Below are 17,509 nucleotides of genomic sequence, written 5' to 3'. Positions count from 1 at the left end.
TTTGGACATTTAATGTATACCACTTTCCCAACGAACTAGCGCTTTTTTCATATTGAAGTGGACACAATATTTTTATAAATATGAAGCATGTTTTTTAAGTAAGTCGTCATCATTTTCATTTCCCGTTTTCAGCTTGCTGGGACAGGTTGCGAATCAAGGACCTCCATCACTGTCTGCCTCCCCACCACTCTTCTCCTTCAAGTAGGCCTACATCTTCTGGTTCCCCCCCCCCCTCTCTTCTCTATGCACTCCCAAACTGAATCTGTCTCTTTCGGGGTCTTCCTTGTGGTCTCTTTCCTGTTAACTTCTCTGAAAAAACTTTTTGGCACTCTCTTTTGTCCCATTCTCATCATATGCCCATACCACTTTAGCTTTGTTGTTTCTAACCTGTCTTGAAGTTTCAAGATTCCTGTCCTTTTCCTTATCTCTTCATTTCTAATTCTATCCTTTCTGGTCTTGCCCTCGATACCCCTTAGGAATTTCATCTCCGTTGCCTGTATTCTACTCTCCTCTCATTTTGTTGTAGTCCACAATCCAGCTGCATAAGTTAGTCATCTCTTCATCATCATCATCAATGTCCCACTCCAGTCGCCCGGGTGTGGCTAACAAGCCTCCTCCACTCCTTTCTGTCCTTCCACTTTTCCTACTCCATTACTTCCGCCACATCCAATCCAGTGTGGGTTCATAATAGGTTGAATATAATACAGTAGAAGTCCGATATAGCGAGTACGGCATATAACGAGAACTCTGTTATAGCGACGACTTTTTTCTGTCCCTTCAAAATTCGTATATTAAACTGTGTATCGTCCTTCGGTTAAAGCGAGCACCCTGTCACTGGCGTATCCGTTATTACGAGCGATTAAGCGCGTGCGATTTTTTCCGTTACCGATATTTATGCACCCCAACGATGACACTGCATGTGATCGATTACCTTCGGCATAGTTTCCTCGCTATGTGCACTAGCAATTTCTCTCGTCGACATTCGAAGGTGATGTCGGAGTCGATTAGTAATATCCGTCGACAGCTGTTCCGTAAAGAAAATTTGAAATGAAAGAGAACATATTTTCGTAATAAATGCGCAAATAATGTGTCCGGTAACGGTTATTAACTCGTTAAAAATTAAGGCTGACTAAATGACCGCTTAATTTTGAGGCGACATACTGCAATTAAGTAAGAATGGGATACACGTCGAGATATGGCAGAGTGCTTAATTGATTTCAGAGGTTAGTTTATATTTTGTCGCGCCTGGTTAAATTACGGAAAGGCTATTATGAAAATTTATAGCGAGAAAGGTATAATTTCTGTACTGGCGCTTGAAGTGTGTTTTCATCATACGTATAGTACGGTTAAGTTAGGATACGTAACGCTGTTTGAATAAGAAAACTTTACAAGATATTAGAATCATTCTGTATTGATGGTTTTCACTTTACAAAAGTGAAAAATGAGAGTATCCTCCTAATTCAATACAATAAATATTCCGTCATTAGACGGAGTAAACAAATTCAAACATGTTTCGGCTCATTTGAGCCATCTTCAGTGAAAAATGAGGGGAGATTTGAAATAATTACATAATATAAGTTGAAAAAATGCTAAAAAACATAATGAAGGAGCAAATGATAAAACAAACAAAAGAGAGCCTAGACGGAAACAAAATTAGTATAAATATACAATATTTACATCAATATGCAGAACAAAAAACAACTCACTGCGACAAAATTCCTTTGCTCATAGTGTGTTCTCCATACACTTTCACTAATCTGCCGATGAATTTCAACACCTTTCCTGCCTTTTCCATTTAGTAAACGAATCGCAACACATACTTCAAATTTAAAATAATAATTGAAACTAAAAACTGTGTTAACCTAAGAAAACAAAGAAATGAAAAAACAAATGGTGCACGTCATATCAGGCTTGGTTTCTCAAAAATGTTTGCTCCCGCTCCCCTCCTGACCAATTTAATGTGATGGGTTTCTACAAGGATGATTTTCGACAGTGATTTCAACCTGTTTGTTATTGTTACTAAACAATATTTTGTAACCTATGAGGTCCACAACCTCACCATGTGCTACTATTGTTCATTTCCGTCTGCATCATTTGTCAATGTTATGACGATGACATAAAAGCGACCGCACGACAGTGGCTGGCACATTTCTAGGGGGATGGAATTCAGAAGCGGGTTTCACAATATGACAAGTGCCTTAATATGCTTGGAACTTACAGTGAGAAGTACTTTAAGGTACAGGCTTAAATGTAAAAAATGAACAGATTAAAAAATCTCATACTTTTTCCTATATCAAAACAGTACTTATAAACCATCCCTTATTCTTGACAATCTAAAAGTTAGCTTCAAGAATTTTTTTTTGCTACACGTTTAACGTCACACTGATACATCAAGGGGTTTCGGTGACTGAAGTATGGGAAAAGGCCACGATTGGGAAGGTAGCAACTGTGGCCTAAATTAAGGCACATACCTGGGCATCAGATCCACCAGATGCAAAGTACTCTCCACAAGCTGAGAATGCAACTGCAGTGATAGCTCCATCATGTCCCTGGAGAGTGTAGATGGGCCGTCCTTCCAGCAGATCGAATACCTAAAATAAAATCAATGTTTAAAGATCTACAAGTAAGAATATAGCAAAGAGAAGCAAGAGCAAAAAGAATTGGGTTTGATGACATGAGATTACATCAATAATTGTAAAAAGAGAGCAAGAGATTTCTTTTGAATTTGTATTCTCCTCTCTGGCTTCTAAATACAGGTGAAACTGGTTAAGACGACCCTCTCTAGTGCATTTTCCCCCCTGGTTACTATGTAATTATTCCAAGGTCTCAGTCCATGTCTTATTAAATACATGCTAAAGAAACCTGGATAGCACATTTACGTCACTCTTTAGTATGTTCGTAACACCCACAAAAAGAAAGTTAAATTAGCATTCCCGGCCACGTTGCGTGCACGATGTGCCAGCAACGACTGCTCTGGGTAAGGATTTGGTAGAGAACTTAATTTCAAGGCCGTAGCGTGTCGACCTACAGCTGCAGGGAGCGTCAGTCTCAAGCGAATCTTTGCTGTAGGTGTGTGTTTTTTGGAATGCTCACCAGTAACTCATGTGATGTGTTGTGTAACAACGTATGTAAATTAGGCATACTGTACGTATGTAGACAGCCGATGTGTTGGTGCTTAATTTTATGTTCGTAATTGAATTGTGTAATAATGTACATAAATTAGGCTTACTGTACTTGTACTGTATGTACAAATACAGCCGACGTGTTGGTGCTTAATTTTATGTTCATAAGTGTATTGTGTAACGACATACATAAATTAGGCCTGTTGTATTTACACATAGTGCACATAGGGCATTCAGTTATGGAGAAGAAGAAAGGTAGACAGTTTAAAAATGATGAAAAATTAAAGTTTATTGAGAAAGCGGATGCTAATCCACAGATGAAATGTCCGGAAATTGCCCAGATGTTGGACATTCCTATGATAACTTTAAACATAATTGTAAGCAATGTGTATACCGTATTTCACGGCATAATCGTCGCCACCGCGTAATCGTCGCATCCTTTATTTTCAATACAAAAATCGGACTTTAAACCTTTAATTACATAATCGTCGCACGTCCAAATTTTGTTCACTAATCTGGTTAAAAGGTAAATGGAACTGCAACGTAAGTTGCACATGAATGCGCAATTTAAATACGTGTATGGTTTATGGGCAATTTGGCAACACAGTCACGTTTGCGACATGTTGCACAACGTATAAATAAATAATACCGGTATATGTACGACGCATGGCTTACCGGTAGACTATCGGCAGTTTGACAACGTGGTCGCGAGACAGTGTACTATTTATTCACCACCTACATATTATGAGTTCCCATTTGAAATACGTAAGGCTGTAAGTTATCGCTTATCGGCAACGTCGCCAGGAAATACCGGCTAGGTAGGTTGAACTGACCTCGAACCAGCCCTCAGATACAGGTAAAATTCCCTGACCCGGCCGTGAATTGAACCCGAGGCCTCCGTGTAAGAGGCAAGCACGCTACCCCTACACCATGGGGCCGGCTCCTGTGTTATTGCGCACGAAGTGAAATCCAAGACGATAACGCAGATTTCCACGGAATTATTCAGCCGAATTATTTACGATGTCTCAGTTGTCATCGCTAGACTCTTATCTTACTACTACGTCATAAGTGTCCGGGCATGGGATGAAAACTTTTATCCAAGCAGTCAAGATAATTATTATCCAATGCTATTAAAGTTTTATTTTATAAACTCGTCAGTAATGTAATGTAAAATCATCAATAACTGGGAAGAAATATTAACCTAATTACCGTATGTTTAAAAGAAATTGAAAAAAATGAATGTTTGTTACTGACGTCTTGGAATACAGTCAACTATACAGTAGATCTACACCGCGCTAGCTAGAGCTCCGGTTTGCGAGCTTTGCGCAAGCGCAGTAGTGTGTCGCAACCAACGAGCTAAACTGATAAATTGTTGCATGCTTCCTTGCTGCCTAACAGTATTGGCTGCTCTGGAATGGATAGATCACAGATGCATTTATTTGTTTCAGATTTACGTGATTACTGTAGACATGTGTGCGTGAGAATTTAAGTTTTTAATTTGTGTTTTGGGTGTTTGCAGAAATAATTTGTTTTAATAGTGAACAATTACGGAAAGTCATTTATATTGCAAAACATTAACGTGTGAAGCATTTATAAGCGATTATGGGTAAATATAGAAACTATTCTGCGGGCTTCAAGCTAAGCGTAATTGCCTTCGCTGAACAGCACGGGAACAGAGCTGCAGAAAGAAAATTTTCTGTGAGTGAAAAGTTGGTACGTGACTGGCGGAAAGTAAAAAACAAGCTAAAAAGCACAAACCCTTCTAGACGCGCGTTTAGAGGTCCTAAAACAGGGAAGTTTCCTATAATTGACGAAGAAGTGTTTAGGTACGTCAGTGAAATACGTAACAATGGCTGCAGTGTATCGTATGAAATGTTACAAATTAAGGGACAGGAGGTAGCGCGCAAACACAACATACCGGTAACTTAGTTTAAGGCGACTCGTGGGTGGATTAAGGGGTTCATGCGACGACACAATCTGTCAGTGCGAAGGAGAACAACACTAAGCCAAAAGTTGCCTGCTGATTACACGGACAAGATTGTAAATTTTCACCGATTTGTCATACGTCTGCGCAAGGAAACTTCGTACTTGCTTTCTCAAATCGATAATGCCGGTCAGACTCCAATCTTTTTTGATATGCCTCGCAACAGCACTGTTGCGCTAAAAGGATCACTGAGTGTATTAATGAAAACCAGCGGTAGTGAGAAGTTGCGATGCATGGCAATGCTAGCCATTACAGCTGACGGGAGAAAGTTGCCGCCTTACATCATTTCCAAGAGGAAAACGATGCCTAAGAATATACAGTTTCCCCGTGGAATTCATGTACGAGTGCAACCAAAGGGTTGGATGGACGTAGAACTCATGCTGGACTGGGTTAAAACTGTGTGGAATAGAAGACCTGGTGCACTACTAAAACAACCAGCTCTGCTTGTTTTAGATAGTTTCCGAGGTCACCTCGTGAACGAAGTGAAGCAAATTCTCACTACAAATAAGACACGACAGATAGTCATTCCTGGTGGCCTAACATCTGCTTTGCAGCCACTAGACGTATGTGTTAATAAACCCTTTAAAGACCACTTACGTCGATTTTACGAGTGGATGATGAGCGGCGATCAGCAATTGACGCCCGCCGGAAATATCAGGCGTCCACCCTTGGACTTGTTATGCTCGTGGGTGAAGAAGAGTTGGGATCTTATACCACCTGAACTAGTCTCCAAGAGCTTCAAAAGGACTGGGATTTCGAATGCACTAGACGGTTCCGAAGATGACGCAGTGTGGCAGGGAGACGAAGAATCTGATACTGGTATTAACAAAGGCGAGGACGGCGCATCAGATAGCGAAACCTGCGATAGCGACACCGAAGATTTGGAATAAATTGCGTACCGGTAAGTCCGCATTTCACAACAAAGCGATAATTTTTTGCAAGTGTAATATTTTAACTTTAACTCAAATTAATGACAAATTAACTTAATATGTTCATTTTTATTTTCAGGTTGGAAAAACGTTCGCCGAATTGTTGCGAAAAATTATGAATTTTGTTTTAGACTATTTTAATTATTTTGATGTATAAACGCGAGTATTACGTGCATCTTAAATTTGTATCAAATACAATTTAGTTATAAATACATTTTTGAGTAATACAAATACTGGTATTAAATATTCATCGTATAATGGTCGCACCCTACAATTTTTTTCGAAAATTTTGGTATAAAAAGTGCGACGATTATGCCGTGAAATACGGTAGTTCACATTTCTAAGAACATTTTTTCCTTAATGTTTTACGATGTTGGTGTTCTTAAAATGTTATTATTTATTTATTTCATTAATGATAATATTGTAAACACTTTTTCTTTGTTTTCATCGTCATTCTTTTTATGTTCAAACCTAACCTTAAATTTAACAGCGTAATTGTTTCTCATTTTTTAGCACGTTCCCTCTTTGACTTTTTCGGTTTCCACAAAAACATCCTAACCAGTTTTGGCTGCATTTCTTTAATCTACTGTATAAGCTATAGCTGTAAATGATAATGTTGTGTTCTTAGATAAATGATAAGACTAGACAACATTTTGGGGAAAATTGACAGTGGATATCCAGGAAATCAGAAAAATAAACTTGAATCAATGATAGTGATTGGCTTCATGATACCAAAAAGAGAGACCATTCCTAAATAATTGCCACTTTTTGTAAAAGGTTTGGAATCAATAAAGCTTTCGTAAGTACACTGAAAAGAGCTATAAGGTTCTGTTTGTACATTTAGGAACCATGCTTATGGCTCTTAACACATTTAATTTCACCCAGATTTAAGAAAATGTGAATTTTGTATATATATATATATATATATGTTTTTTCCTATTTGTTTTGCGCCGCACCGACACGGATAGGTCTTATGGCGACGATGGGATAGGAAAGGTTTAGGAATGGGAAGGAAGCAGCCATGGCCTTAATTTTGTATAGTAGGTATGCCTACTCACAGCAACCTGCAAATACTGCAGGAAGAATTTCAAACAAACATGCTGCAAGATATTTGGTTGTATGTTTTAGAATACATGGTACACATCGTATAAAGATGACATAATCAAGTAAAAGCTATTTAGCAATTTACAAGCAAATTCAATCAATAAAACTAGAATTAAACAGTTTTTCTATATTTTTCTGAGTACCTAAATCTTGCTTCTTACGATAACTCCATGTACCATAGATTCAACTTACCCTCATGGAACTGTCTTGAGATGAAGTCAAAAGATAATTTCCACAAGGATGGAAGGCAACTTTAGTAACAGGTCCTTCATGGCTTCGGTAGTGTTGTAAAAGTTTGTGCATTCGCACGTCATATACTTTGACCACATTGTTAGTCATTCCTGATGCAATGCAAGTTCCATTAGGATGAAATTCTACATGTGTTGCACTCCCTAAAAGCAAACAAGTGTATTTCAGTAAGTAGATCTTCAAACATAACATAACTTAGAATACATCAATAATGTGTTTCTATTATGAGCATGTTCATGAACAACGACTTTAAGGGAAAATACTTGAATCAAAGATTTTTGATGTCTTAAAATACAGTACATCACATTTCAGTTGCTGGAGCAGAAGACAATGAAAAAGTGGTTAGATGAATTAGGAACAGTCCGTGAGCAAACTGACAGGAGCAGGAACGGGGCAGCAATTCCTCAGCTGATCATATTTTTTCTCTGCAAGAGAAAATCATGAACATTTTACTATCTTAGAAACCAGCCCCTGTTGGCCACTGATTATAAAGGCTTCAAGTCTGTGTGGTCTGACATGCGGTTAGCCGGTTTGAGTACCGTTGATAAAAAAATTCACTATAAGAATGCTGGCTGGTGGTATACAATTATTAATCACAAGACTGCACGCCAAAAACCTGGATTCATTATTCCAAACTTCTTCGCAGTGTTCATACAGGATGAGGGCGTATAACACTGTTGATGGTGATTTGTCCATCAGATGGGGACTTTAAGCCTTGAACGGACTCCTTGGTGCTATTCGACAGGATTATATCCTATGTGCCGCCACTGGGTTTCACCCTATCATATATCATGTCATTCATTTCATCTGTTAACTCCTCGGATGAGGTTGATGTCAAAAAGGGCATTCAGTCATAAAAACTCACTACAGAGATTCATCTCTCTTCATACCTGATCCAGTACAGAAACGAGACAAGGGTTGGACGTACATTTTACTATCTTACAAGATTATTAATGAATTTGATCAAGGAAGTAGAATTAAATTAAAGGAGCTAATTAACAGAATTACAACAGTGTATGAAAGAGGATTCAGTATAATTAACAATACACTGACCAACTTATGGAACAGAATGTATATTCAGACACTATCATCTCTGATACGCAACCCCACTACATTGGCTTCCAGTCCTTTGCCACATCCTTCCACCAGTTCTACGCCGTATGAACAATCTCATCCAAGAAGCAAGTAAAATACAGGCCAAGAAATCACTTCCAATTTATCAAGACATCTAAAGAATTGCTTCAACCCGACTGAAATCCAGACACCCTTCCCTGCTGCTGCCTAAGAAATTGATGAAAGAAAACTACTGGGGGCTGCGAACTTGGAATGAAGAATGGACTGCTAAGGCCCCCCGAGGAATGGAGATCGATCTGTGACCCTACGAAGCCCCCACCCAGATTTCATCTCCTGCGGAGTGTACGGGTCCCACTAAACAGAGTGCATACTGGGCATAGAAGAAGTGGCTCTGCAATGCATTCTGTGGGCCTTCGACCTTCTCCAAGCTGTGACTGTGGTGAAGAATTCCAGACAATGTGACACATCACCTTCAGATGCCCACTTAGAGCCTTCCGCGGAAGTATCGACGACCTCCTGACAGTTTCAACAACGGCTATTCAATGGCTGCACAACTGGACATCGTAGTTTAATTTTCATTTCTTAATTTATGTATTTACTTATATTTAACATCATTTCTGTGTTTTTGGTATTTTTTCTTGCTTTTTTTCTGCATTGTACATATCTCTATCGATTTCTACTTTATGTTTTACCTTGACCTTTTGTATTTATTCTGTTTTGTAAATTATTAGTTGCTTTTACAATGTTACTCAATTTGTGTGCAGCTTAACTTGCAAAATAAATAAATAAATAAATAAATAAATAAATAAATAAATAAATAAATAAATAAATAAATAAATAAATAAATAAATAAATAAATAAATAAATAAATAAATAAATAAATAAATAAATAAATAAATAAATAAATAAATAAATAAATAAATAAATAAATAAATAAATAAATAAATAAATAAATAAATAAATAAATAAATAAATAAATAAATAAATAAATAAATAAATAAATAAACAAACAAACAAACAAACAAACAAACAAACAAACAAACAAACAAACAAACAAACAAACAAACAAACAAACAAACAAACAAAACTGTTGTAAGACCAGAGGTTCTATATGAGCCAGAAACAGTTGAGTTTGAGAGTTAAGACTTTGAAGCAAGAATTCTAAGAGCTAGAAATAATTCCAAAAGTTAAGAAAAATATGTTCTCCGGCTGTTTAGATTGATGCTTTCTCAGCCAGTAATTGTAGATATGATAGTAAGCTTTTGGGCCTTTGCTGTGTCAAGAAAAGAAGGCAAAATTGTTTGTTTCGCAGTGAACTTGGTTTGTGTCTTCAGAAGACAATCCCGAATGTTCAAGAGGAAGAGTTCTCTGCGAAACAAAGAATTTTACCTTGTTTTCTTGACGTGGCAACAGCCCAAAATCTTATGAATGTTCTGCTTCTTGAGAAACGACTGTGAAATATTATACCAGATATATATATTATTATTTAATCTCAATGTAGTAGCTTTAAATTATCAATACCATATACTAGAACTGTATAAAAATGAATGGTGCTTGGAATAATAGGATTATCATAACTGAAGAGAAATTACTCTACATGTAGAACTTGATATCTTGTGTGAATACTTCAGGAAGTGGTGTTTAACACCTAGCACCAGTAAAACAAACAACAAAACTTTATTTTTCCTCTTTAACAACAGGCAGACAAATGTTACTTTAGATTTGCTTTTCATTGGCATTCCCCTTCCATACAATACTAATCGCAAGTATCGTGGAGTTACTCTTGACCAGACAAAATTACTCACAAAACCCTTAACCAAAATTGCTGCTGAAATGAGGACGAGAAATAACTAGCTAGGTCTACATGGGGAACTTCTGCATCCAGTCTTTGCTCTTCAGCAATGGCGTTAGTTTATTCTATACCTGAATACTGCTCTTCAGTGTAATCAATGTAATCCACTCCTTTCTGGTTGTCTGTGCTTAGTCACACAGAACCTCTTTGAAAAGAAGAGTTTGGGAGTAGAAGAATATTACAACACAAACATAGCTGTTCTCTTTCATGATCATCTGGACACCAAAAATCAACATTGCCGTAAGTTAAAACAGCACAAGAGATCCTTCACAGAAACTATAACAATAATAATAATAATAATAATAATCATCATCATCATCATCATCAATGTCCCACTCCAGTCGCCTGGGTATGGTTAACAAGCTTCCTCCACTCCTTTCTGTCCTTCCACTTTGCCTGCTCCATTACTTCTGCTACATCCAATCCAGCTTCTCTAATGTCGTTCTAAATCTGATCCATCCACCTTCTTCTCGGTCTTCCAACTGGTCTCTTTCCCTTAACTTCTCTTTCCAATTCTCTTCTTGCTACCTGTTCCTTTCTCATTCTTTTTACATGTCCGAACCATCTCAGTCTTGCTTTCAGTATGTTCTGTACCAACGGTTCTATATTTAGCTCTTGTCTGATTTTAATATTTTGAATTCTATGTCTTCTTGTGTTTTTAATCGATGTTCTTAAAAAATTCATTTCTACCGCTTGGATCTTGCTATCTTGTCTCTTATTAGTTACAAGTGTTTCTAGTCCGTATATTACAATTGGTATATGTTAATTTCGTTCTCTTGGGTACTTCGTCATCCCATAAAAGCTCTCTGAGTTGTTGATAAAATGTCGTACCTTTACTTAGTCTGTTATTCATTTCAGGGTTGATTTCATTACTTCCATTAATAATGCTACCCAGATATGTAAACTGTCCTACATTCTCTAACCGTTCTCATCTCTGTTCACTTGGCTTCTCTATTTCTCTTTTCCACAGTGCATGACTACAGTTTTCTTTGTACTAATTACCATTCCAAACTCCTTCAGATTTTCATTCCAAATGTCCAGTCTCCTTTGTACTTCCTTTTCTCCCTTTCCCCAAATCACCACATCATCTGCAAATACCGAACCATTCACTTCATCACTACTGATACTCTGTTTTACACGTTTTATTATTTCATCCATCAATATAATAAACAATAATGGCGATAGTGCACTTCCTTGCTTGAGACCTTTTTTTGTATTAAATATACAGCAAGTGAATAGACCAAGATGCAGTTTCAAATGAGTGGCAAGCATTTAACATGCACTCTCCTCCAAGTAGTTTTGATAAACTTTGGATTGAACTGAACTGAGTCTGAACCAACCATGGATGATATGGTTCAGTGTTCCAAAAGCAGTGTAGGAGATCTTCCCTTAACTATGACTGCGGTGCACCAAAGCAAACAAGACAACATACAGTCACCAAATGTGTATCCTGGACCTTCTCTGGATCTGTGGAGGACTTTGATAAATCCAGAATATTCAGGCATTCCCAATCTGAGCTCCCTCAGTGCCAAGTTGTTGTTCTTGTTTCGTACAGGCCGAGTGAGGACCACGATACATAACTATTGCGTTTGGTGTGGGTTTCGATCTTTGTCCAGTAATTGCGAATCCTCTGGCTGTGTTGTTCTTTCCTCTGCCTTTCTTCTCGGCGATCTGTCCTGGATCCTCTTTTATTTAAGCATCCTCCTGAGAGATGTCCGGTCTTTTAAGTTTCTTTCTGATTCTCCCAGTTCCTGTAGAACTTTGTTTACTTCTGTCTACCATGGTGACTTGGTCTTACATTTCTATTTTTTTTTTTTTTGCCAGTAAACGAGAAGCTGATTGGTCAAACTGGCATGATGCATTCTGTAGACGTGTCCATAAAATGCTAGGCGTCTCTTCCTGGCCAGCCGGGCTGAGTGGATCAGACAGTTGAGGCGCTGGCCTTCTGACCCCAACCTGGCAGGTTTGATCCTGGCTCAGGCCGGTGGTATTTGAAGGTGCTCAATTACGGCAGCCTCGTGTCGGTAGATTTACTGGCACGTAAAAAGAACTCCTGCGGGACTAAATTCCGGCACCTCAGCGTCTCCGAAAACTGTAAAAGTAGTTAGTGGGACATAAAGCCAGTAACATTATTATTATTCTTCCTGGCCATGCCTGTGATTTTTTCACAGTATTTGTAGAGCTCTTCGTTGGGTCGCCTTTTGTATTCATTCCCTTCCTTGATTGGCCCTAATATCTTCAATATCTTTCTCTCTTGGGTTTTGAGCTTGTCTGCGAGTCCCTTCCTGATGAATATTAGAAATTATGCAGCTTCAGGGTGGATGACTGTCTGGCAGTGTTTCATTTTAATGTTTCGGGAGAGACATTTTTTATTGTAGGTGTTCTTGGTCAGATGGTATGCCAGTTCTAGCTTATTAACCTGAGTTGATAATGCTACTCCTTCAGAGAGATTGGGTTCCAGCCATTTTTGATGCCAAGTTATTGTTATTTTTTTAATGTACCTATGTCTATCTCAATATTAAAAAGACCAAATTATGACTATGGATGAGTGAAGTACAGTTTGTCTAAAGCTAAATGGGGAGGAGATAAGAGAATGTGGAGGATTTCATCTTCTTGGGAGCCAAAATCAGTCAAAGTGGAAATTGCGGTCCTGAAATTAAAAGATACATTTCGCTTGGACGAATATGGCTATGATGACTATGTCCCCGATCTGGAAGAACAGAGGTATCAGTTTGGCTACCAAATACAGATTAGTCAATGCGATTCATGGGAGAGCTGTACGCTGAAACAGGCAGACAAAAGGAAGATCGACGTTTTTGAGGTCTGGTGTTGGCGAAGACTCTTATGAATACCATGGACTGCAAAAATCACCAATAAGGCAGTTTTAGAGCACATCAAGCCTGTATGACATCGGTTGGTATGATTATGAAGCTGAGACTAGCATACCTTGGCCATGTTATGTGAACAGATGCATTGGAAAAGGCAATCATGCTAGGAAAGATTAGCGGTGCAAGAAGACCAGGTCGCCAGAGGACTCGTCGATTAGACACCATTAAAACAGATACCACCCTCGCCCTGGATATGACTGAACGGATGACATCATCATCATCATCAGTATAATCATTTTGTAAATTTGTGGAAGTTACAGTTGGCCATGTGCTAAAGAATAAACGTTTCACAACAGTGACTTCTTGATGATAATCCATAATGCAACTTCACTCTGACTGAAAGTAATTTATCAGCTTACCTTTAATTTCTTGGAATGTATGTACACATTGAGAACTGTTCTGGTCATAGAGTTTAATAGTTCTATCATCTGAAGAAGTTGCTATAAGACGACCATCAGGAGAAAATCTTGCACATCGCACCCAGTTTGTATGTCCATGTAAAGTAGAAATAAATTTCTTCCTTGCGACAAGCCACAACTTCGCTGTCTTATCATCAGAAGCAGTTACCAGCATCAAGCTGTCAGGGGAGAAGTGGACTGATCGCACAGCAGATGTATGTGCCTTGAACTCTCCTGTTTCACCCTGGACACTCGGCACCCAAAAGCGTACTGTGCGGTCCAGAGAGGCCGAGGCCAATATTTGACCAGTGGGTGCAAAAGAAACGTCCATCACAGAATCCTTGTGAGCCATATATCTGAATTAAAGAACAAAACAGAGTACGGTAACAGATAACAGAATATAAGAGAGAGAGAGAGAGAGCAGAGCTAAATACATTACTCTAGATTACATCATATATAGACAGGTAAGAACATGAATAAACACATAATAGGATAAACATAATGATACGTCAGCACTGAAAGAGAGAGCAATGGAATGAAGAGGCAGGAACAAATATAAAAACACAAAATAATAAGGACCATGTCCACATCTTCGTACTTTACTGTCTTCAAATATACAGATTTTCTCCACATTAATAGCGGGAAGTTTCAACAACACTTTCTTGCAGTCAACAGTTGTGTGATATTAGTTTATTTTTTTAGAATTTGCTTTACGTCGCACCGACACAGATACGTCTTATGGCTATGATGGGATAGGAAAGGGATAGGAGTGGGAAGGAAGCAGCCGTGGCCTTAATTAAGGTACAACCTCACTATTTGCCTGGTGTGAAAATTGGAAACCACGGAAAACCATCTTCAGGGCTGCTGACAGTGGGATTCAAACCCGCTATCTCCCGGATGAAAGCTCACAGCTATGCACTCCAAACCGCACGGCAAACTCGACTGGTAATATTAGTTTCATTTTCCGCATTGATGACTTACAGTTTACAATTATAAAATTGGATGTTCCCACCTAATCAATACTGTATATGGTGTTGAATATATTTATTTATATTAAAAAGGTATATACATGCAAGACTAGTTTCGATCCAGCTGAGGATGATTCATGGATCTGTTGTGCAGTAACTAGAATTACACACAAATTATTTCAAACCTGGTCTTTTCGACCACACACAAGCTTAAAGTCAAATAATAATACTAGCTGTCGAGTCATCCATTTCATGACTGACTCCAAAGAAGACAAAATTAGGATACTCTTTGAGAGTGTAGAGAAGGAAGGAAGGAAGAAACAGAAACAAAGTTCCCAGAGTTGAATTAGACAGAGTTCGAAGAGAATTGTTTGATGTAGAGCAAGAGGGTGCTGGGGAATTTGAAGAAAATGATGATGAAGGTGAAGAGGACAATTTGGATTGTAGTGAACACAACACAGACTCAGAGGAATCGGTGGATGAGCAAGGTTGTGATAACCTGACACGTAATTCAAACACGATAGAACACTTTTCTCCCCTACCGGAAGAAATACTATTTACAGTGCACCAGTGTACATGGGTAAAGATAGTGTTACAACATGGCAAGGGCTGTACATTCCTCTGAACTAAAGACAACATGTAGGCGTGATCCAATTTTTCACCTACCTGGACCCACCGACTCGTTGGGTGAATGGTCAGCATACTGGCCTTCAGTTCAGAGGGTCCCAGGTTCAATTCCCGGCCGGGTCAGGGATTTTAACCTTCATTGGTCAATTCCAATGGCTCAGGGGCTGGGTGTTTGTGCTGTCCCCAACATCCCTGCAACTCACACACCACACATAACACTATCCTCCACCACAATAACACGCAGTTACCTACAAATGGCAGATGCCGCCCACCCTCATCGGAGGGTCTGCCTTACAAGGGCTGCACCCGGCTAGAAATAGCCACACAAAATTATTATTACCTGGACCCAAAGGAGAAGACTGTAATCTTGCTCCCTCGATAAAAATTTGGGGTATTACTTTCTGACCCCAAAATAAAAAAATAAAAATAGTAGGGATTACAAATATGTGGATAGAACAAAATAGAGTGAACTTTATTGATGAACGTGATGCTCTTCCTATAGGTGTTCGAGAAATGAAAGCTGTATTTGGGCTGCTTTTCCTTGCTGGTGTTCTTCGTTCATCCCATGAAAATCTTGGACAAGTCGGCAACAGGTGGGACAGATGTAGACATTTTTCGAATAACAATGAATCTGCGTCGTTTCAAATTCTAATGTAGAGCTATGAGATTTGATAAGATAATGTTCATGATAGACATGAGAGAACACACTGACAAAAATAAAGTTTAAAAAAAATAATTTGCATTACGTCGCACTGACACAGATAGGTCTTATGGCGACGATGGGATAGGAAAGACCTAGGAGTGGGAAGTAAGCTGCCGTGGCCTTAATTAAGGTACAGCCCAAGCATTTGCCTGGTATGAAAATGGAAAGCATGGAAAACCATCTTCAGGGCTGCCGACAGTGGGATTCGAACCCACTATCTCTTGGATGCAAGCTCACAGCTGCGCGCCCCTAACCGCATGACCAACTTGCCCGGTCAAGTAAAAGTTTTAATTCCACCTAAACAATACATTAATCTGAGGTAATTAGCAATGATTCATTCATTGGTCTAGTTTCAATTAATGTAATGATCATCTTCAGCAAATCAAACAAGATGAAAAACACAACCAAGAATGAAATAGCTATCTAAAAACATAACAGTGAAATGTCTATTTAAAGAAGTCAAATGGGACTGTGAACTATAAGAGAAGAATACAATGAGCAACAAAATACGTACAAACAGTGGGTTAATGATTCTAAAAGTTATGTACATAGTCCATAATATTATATGTTGGCTTAAAATCTTGATGTATATTTTAATTAGACAACTACACTTTAACTTAAAATAGTCCACTGAACATCTATAGTAGACTGTTGTTTTCTGACTGAATGTATAAAATTATAAAATATGCTCAGGCGCGTAAGATTTGTGTGTCTGGTTGACACTAGTTGATGGTACAAAGGGCGTACTATATAGTTTTACACTTTATTTTTTGTACGTCTGGGTATGGTTCACATTTTACTTTTGAAAGTGGTGACTAGTGTCTTGTTCCACCGTTTGGTAGCAACACACGCACTCGTTATAGCCAATTCATAACAACACTGTCAGCGTAGGAGCAGACAACATGGAAAGCAACCGTCAGGGACAGCACTATATGACTTGGTTCCTATGGAAAGAAGGCGTGACCACTGCAGAAATTCATCGGCGTTGGGTGGCAATCTGTGGAGAACATGCACAGTCACGGAAAACAGTTTACAACTGGGTGGAAGGTTGGAAAAAGAGCGCACATCGATGGACAAGAGAACCAGTTCTGGAAGGAATGTGACCGTCTCAACACCAGCCAATATTGCCCGGGTCGAATAGGCCATCCAAGGAAACAAATGCATCACATTTACGGATATGGAGGCAGGCACGGGAATTAGCCGAAACACCTTGCAGCGGATTGTGTACGGCCACTTACAGTTGGGGAAGGTGTCATCCACGTGGGTGCCTAGACTCTTGTCTGCAGACGAAAAGCAGAGGCATGTGGACGTGTGAAGAGAACTTCTCCAACGCCATGATCAAGATCCAGCTGACTTCATAGCTAGGATTGTGACTGGTGATGAGACATGGCTCCATTACCATGAGCCACAAATTAAACAACAATCGATGCAATGGAAGCATAGGGGCAGTCCACCACCATAGAAATGTCGAACAGTGTCATCAGTTGGCAAGCGAATGGCGACAGTGTTCTGGAATACAAAGTGCATCATCCTCATTGACTGGCTGGAATTTTGGGCCACGATTAACAGTGCAGCGTATGTGGCAACCCTTAAGCGCTTACGTTGTGCCAT

At 38.9% G+C, this 17,509-nt stretch overlaps 1 protein-coding gene across 2 annotated transcripts in view; it reads right to left on the bottom strand.

The window, feature by feature from the left end:
* The window catches only part of LOC136884136 (POC1 centriolar protein homolog A), a 120,448-nt gene that overhangs the window by 93,811 nt on the left and 9,128 nt on the right, over positions 1–17,509 (bottom strand). For both annotated transcript variants that reach the window (XM_067156176.2, XM_068229847.1), the window contains exons 3-5: positions 13,562–13,956; positions 7,332–7,531; positions 2,472–2,591 (exon numbers count right to left, since the gene is read on the bottom strand). In XM_067156176.2, the coding sequence (XP_067012277.2) occupies positions 2,472–2,591; positions 7,332–7,531; positions 13,562–13,956 (715 nt within the window). The remainder of the gene's footprint in view (positions 1–2,471; positions 2,592–7,331; positions 7,532–13,561; positions 13,957–17,509) is intronic.

This window comes from Anabrus simplex, chromosome 12 (assembly GCF_040414725.1).
Source record: "Anabrus simplex isolate iqAnaSimp1 chromosome 12, ASM4041472v1, whole genome shotgun sequence".
In the NCBI taxonomy this organism is placed as follows: domain Eukaryota; kingdom Metazoa; phylum Arthropoda; class Insecta; order Orthoptera; family Tettigoniidae; genus Anabrus; species Anabrus simplex.
Note: the sequence above shows the minus strand (reverse complement) of the source record. Positions and strands in the feature narration are given on the sequence as shown.